We start from the raw sequence: 5,115 nt of genomic DNA, 5'->3' as shown, positions 1-5,115 counted from the left end.
CTGCTCATAGGCATCATGCATTCTCCAATTCCTGACAGGATGGAGAAGTGGAGGAAAAGATTGTAGTGTGACCACACTCCATTGGAGTATGCTTTCTCTCCATCTCCTGCTGACTCTCTGGCAGTAAGACAGAAGAGCAAGATGTATTGTGTTCCTTACCTCTTTACCTCATTGAGTTTGTCTCTATTTTCCCTGCTTTTGATGTATCTTAAAAGACTTTCTCTTGCCAGTTTGCATTGTTACTTTTAGTAACATGATTCATAGATAGTATATTGTTTACTAAGTAATGTCTACTAAAATAAAGCTTTAGGTAAACAGCTTTAGCAGATTGTTTTTAGTTTTTGCTATCAGGTGTGTGTACTCGCCAGAAAGAGACAAGCAGAAAGAGGAGGAAAGTAAGAAATTGCCCCTCAGTGGGGATACCACAGAGAGTCCTTTATCCTCTCGGGATTTTGTGCTTATCTACCCAGAGTGATTTTTAAGCTGCCAGGTCCGGGACTTGAATTGTGCAGTGGGCCATGTTGGGATCTAGCCTCCTAACTACCAAGCCACTGACTGGCCCAGTAGCAAGTTCCTACTTGAACTATCAAAGAAGTTTAAAAAATTAAACTGCTTAAAAAATTAAACTGCTTCTAGATACTGTACGAAACACTGACATTACACTGTAGCTGTAATTAGTAAACTTACCTTAGAATATAAAAAACAAATGAGATCTACTTTGATTTGAATTGTAATTTTTTTTGAATATTTATTTCTTCCATGGGGGAGAGAGAGAGAGAGGAACAGCACCACTGACTGTCTCAGTGTTGCAGTGTAATCCCATCATCAGCCAGCCAAGGTCCACAGCCACACATATGCCTGGCAGTTACTCAGGGAGGTTTCTAGACATGAATTAGAAACCTCACTTAGGTCAGTTTCATAGCGCATTGCGTTTTACTGCTACACCACTATCTGGCCCCTGAATTACGATTTTGACCTGAGCTTATTAATGAAATGTTTAGCATTAGACCTTAAAAAAGGAAGGAAGGAAGGAAGGAAGGAAGGAAGGAAGGAAGGAAGGAAGGAAGGAAGAAAGAAAGAAAGAAAGAAAGAAAGAAAGAAAGAAAGAAAGAAAAGTAAGTAAGTAAGTAAGTAAGTAAGTAAGTAAGTAGGACAAGCAGTTGTAATAATGGTTACATCGTTGGACTCCCACATAGACGACCACAGTTCGAGTCCCGGACCTGGCAGCTTAAACTCATGCCAGGCGCATGCATTCCCAAGATCCCAAGAAGAGAATGGAGGAGAAGGGATTGTGGTGTGGCCTTCCCCCCGAGGGGTGATTTCTCACTTTCTGTCTCTCTGTCCCTCTGTGTCTTTCCAGGGAGTGCACGCACCCTGTAGCAAAAACCTCTCTTCAAAAAGAAAAGTCTAGCTTTTATGTATAGTCATAGCAAGTAACTTGAAATTTTTGCCTATGTCAACAAACCTCAGAATATGCAAATATTACAGAAAAAGTAGTAGTCATATTTGCAAATTGAAACAGTTGTTTCACATGTGTAGATACCACTTTATTTTTGTATATTCTTTCCTTTGATCTCGTCTTTTTGCCTTAACAGTATTCTCGAGCTGGCCCTATGGTGCCATATGCCATGTTAGAGACTATGTGTAAGTAGCTGAATCCCACAGGGCCCAGTGCATTTGTAGTCTCAGCGCTGGCAGCTTGAGAAACACCAAGAACATGTAATAATATAATTACTAACAGAGACACAGGACTAATAAATAACCTGAAACTTTACTTTCAAAATCTTTATAGTTGAGACTATACATGTGTATGTGCATAAATTCCTAATTGGATAGCAAAATGGAAGAGGAAGGTTGTTTTGTGGCCATACCCTATTGTATGTGGGGGATGCTCTCTCTCTCTCTGGCAACTGCTGACACCCATCTAGAACAAAAAGGGTCTGTATTCTTATAATAGGTCCAGATATGAAGCAACAATAATGGAGTGTTCTTTGATCATGGCTTACCCACATTAGGAGGTTCCAGGTTTTCATACAGAGACCTCCCTGAACACATTGGCACACATACACGTGATCCTGGGCTGGCTGAGGCTGGGGGTGACTCTTACACTTGCTCATGGAAGAAATAAACAAACCTAAATACATATATAGCCTAGAACTTTCTTAAATTTCTGGAGAAATAAAAACAAAGTGTTGTTCTTTAGTTGCTTCTTGGGTGTCTTCAGTAGAACATTGATTTACAACTTAAAGGTTTTATTATCTTAGATTTTTTTACTCTGTTTTCAATTTTTTTCTTTTTATTTATGATATAATGTATATAAGAACGTGAGAGAAAAAGAGGGAGTGAGGGAGAACACACAGGGGCACCCTTCACAGGGTCTGGTCATACCACAATGCCATTCATTTCCCCAGCCCATTGAATCTTGCATGCTTGGCATATCAGTCTGATTGGGCCACGAATGCAAAGCACAGGTGCTATATGGGGTCTGACTTCTCTGGAGCAGCACATTACCTCTATATTATGGCTTTAGATTTATTTATTTTATAAGAGAAAGTGAAGCCCTCTGAACCGGATTTCGTAATGCCAATCATCCCCCACCCCACCAGCCTTTCCCAGCCATCCAGGATCATGGGCACACATAAGTCAACCCAGGAACCAAACCCCAGTCTTCTATGTGGCTTCCAGCGTTGCAGAGTGTAGTGCTGCTGCTGAGCCACCACATCTGGGCCTAGAATTTTAGAGGTTTAAAATTTTTGTGGCTTATGTTTTGACATATTCTAGAAAGATTTGGTAAGTAAAAATTCAGGTATAATTATTATTCCTGTGTCTTTGTTAGTAATTACATTACTACATACGTTATATGCAGCAGTTAACAGTTGTTTTCATACTATCCTTTGGTCATCATCATGTCTAATTTAATATACTAAAGATGATCAAACACAGGGCCTTTTTTATTTTTCATTTTGTAATTAGCCACTGGCATAAAGATTTTTATTAATTAGGCTGAGTCAACACCTTCATTAAATTTCATGTCTTTTTTTTTTTTTTTTTTTTTTGAGAGAGAGATATTTTTGCAATAGGGCACGTGTGCGTACCAGAGGGACAGAGAGAGAGAGAGAGAGAGAGAGAAAGAGAGAGGCAAGAAATTACCCCTCAAAGGGCATGGCCATACCACAATCAACTCTTCTCTCAGCATCTTGGGCGCACACACACACACGTGCCCAGCATAAGTTTTAAGCCATCAGGTCTGGGACTTGAATTGCAGTTGACTGCGTGGGAGTCCAGCGACATAACCATTAACCATCTGCTGGTCCCTTGAGTGAGATTTTTGTTACAGGGCATGTGTGCTTGCTGGAGAGACACAGGGAGACAGAAAGTGAGAAATTGCCCCCCCGGGTGGAATGCCACACCACAGTCCCTTTTTCATTCTCTTCTCAGGATTTTGGGCATGCACATACACATGCCCAGCATGAGTTCCAAGCTGCTGGGTCTGGGATTCAAACCGTGGTTGACTACGTGGGAGTCCAGTGCCTTAACTACTACATCACCTGCTGGTCCCTAGGCCATAGGCCATTTTTTAAAATTACAGATCTCACAGCTTGATCTGTAGTTGCTTTTATAAAAAAAAGGTTTATCTGTGAGACCAGCGGGTAGCATGGTGACTGGGGGGCTGGACTCCCACATGTCAAACCATGGTTCGAGTCTCAGACCTGATGGCTTTCTCTCTCTCTGTCTCTCTTTGATGAGTACACATGCCCTATAGCAAATTAAATAATAAAATTGAATGAATAATTCTTTATTTAAAAAAAAAGTTTGTTTATTTCCATGGTGTTGGGGGAAGGGAGAGAGAGACACATACACACACAAGCAACCCCAACAAGGTCGTCATACCTCAACCCTCCCCCACATTCAGCCAACCTAGATTGTAGCCCTTGTGCATGAACGCCCAGTGTGTTCAGCAAGATCCTGGGGCATCAAGCCAGGACCTTTCCCTTGTGGATTCAGTACTTTATCATTGTGTCTGCCTGTCCTCTGTAATTGCTTTTTAATGTCTTCATCTGCTGCTGTGGGGAACTTTCACTATTTAGGAAATTCCCTCCAGTTTTACAGGCAAAGCTTAAATACTGTAATACTAGTACTAGTGTGTTGATTTTTTAAAAGGAATTGTATTTATTTAATTTTATTTTTATTATTTTTAAATTTGCTATAGGATACGTGTACTCACCAGAGAGAGAAAGAGAAAGTGAGAAAGCAAGCTGCCAGGTCTGGAATTCGAACCACAGTCAGCCATGTAGAAGTCTAGATCTTAACCACCATGCCACCTGCTGGCCCAAGTATTGATTTGGACATATGACTAATGATACTAGGAAATTTCATATATACATGTTATATACGTATAGTATGACTGTTGGGTTGTCGGAAAAGTCATAACACATTTTTGCAAAGAAAAATTCATCATGACTTTTCTGACAACCCAGTATGTACATTAGCCACAGCATCCTTGGATCTTTTATCCCTCAACCTGAACACTTGGGGAAGAGAATGTCTTTTTCTTTTATTTCTTGTGCCGTGTAGTATGTGAATCTTGGTAAATTAAGATTGAATAGTAATATAGGATCAGGACCATAATTAGCCTCAATATCCTTAAAATAGGTAAAAGGGGCATGTACTTAATATAGACATTCTTAGATGATTGTGTTTAACACAATAGAGATGAAAATTCCAATGAATTGAGGTGAGAGAAGAAAGGAAGAAAGAAGGAAGGTATTCGAATAATCTTAGATGAGTCGTATAGTTAAGAATCATTAAAATGAGAGAATATTCAAAATTATTTGAACTTTCATTTTACTCATTAGATATTGGTAGATACGGTGTGGGCCCTCTCTTATCTTACTGATGCTGGCAACGAACAGATACAGATGGTAATAGATTCTGGAATAGTTCCTCATTTGGTTCCTCTGCTCAGCCACCAGGAAGTTAAAGTCCAGGTAAGTTTGTTCTTGATAATTTCGTAAATTTTCCTTACTATTAATTGCTTTAAGCATGGCATTCAAACTTGCTGTTAATAGTTTAGAGTGTATTCTTAGCATAACAACACATTTGTGATGGGACAGA

General features: G+C 39.7%; 1 protein-coding gene across 1 annotated transcript in view; it reads left to right on the top strand.

The window, feature by feature from the left end:
* Positions 1–5,115, top strand: part of KPNA4 (karyopherin subunit alpha 4) — a 39,965-nt gene that overhangs the window by 15,301 nt on the left and 19,549 nt on the right. Inside the window, exon 10 of the mRNA XM_006163052.3 lies at positions 4,857–4,988. Coding sequence (XP_006163114.1) covers positions 4,857–4,988 — 132 coding nt within the window. The remainder of the gene's footprint in view (positions 1–4,856; positions 4,989–5,115) is intronic.

This window comes from Tupaia chinensis, unplaced genomic scaffold, assembly GCF_000334495.1.
Source record: "Tupaia chinensis unplaced genomic scaffold, TupChi_1.0 Scaffold141305_1, whole genome shotgun sequence".
NCBI lineage: Eukaryota > Metazoa > Chordata > Mammalia > Scandentia > Tupaiidae > Tupaia > Tupaia belangeri.
Note: the sequence above shows the minus strand (reverse complement) of the source record. Positions and strands in the feature narration are given on the sequence as shown.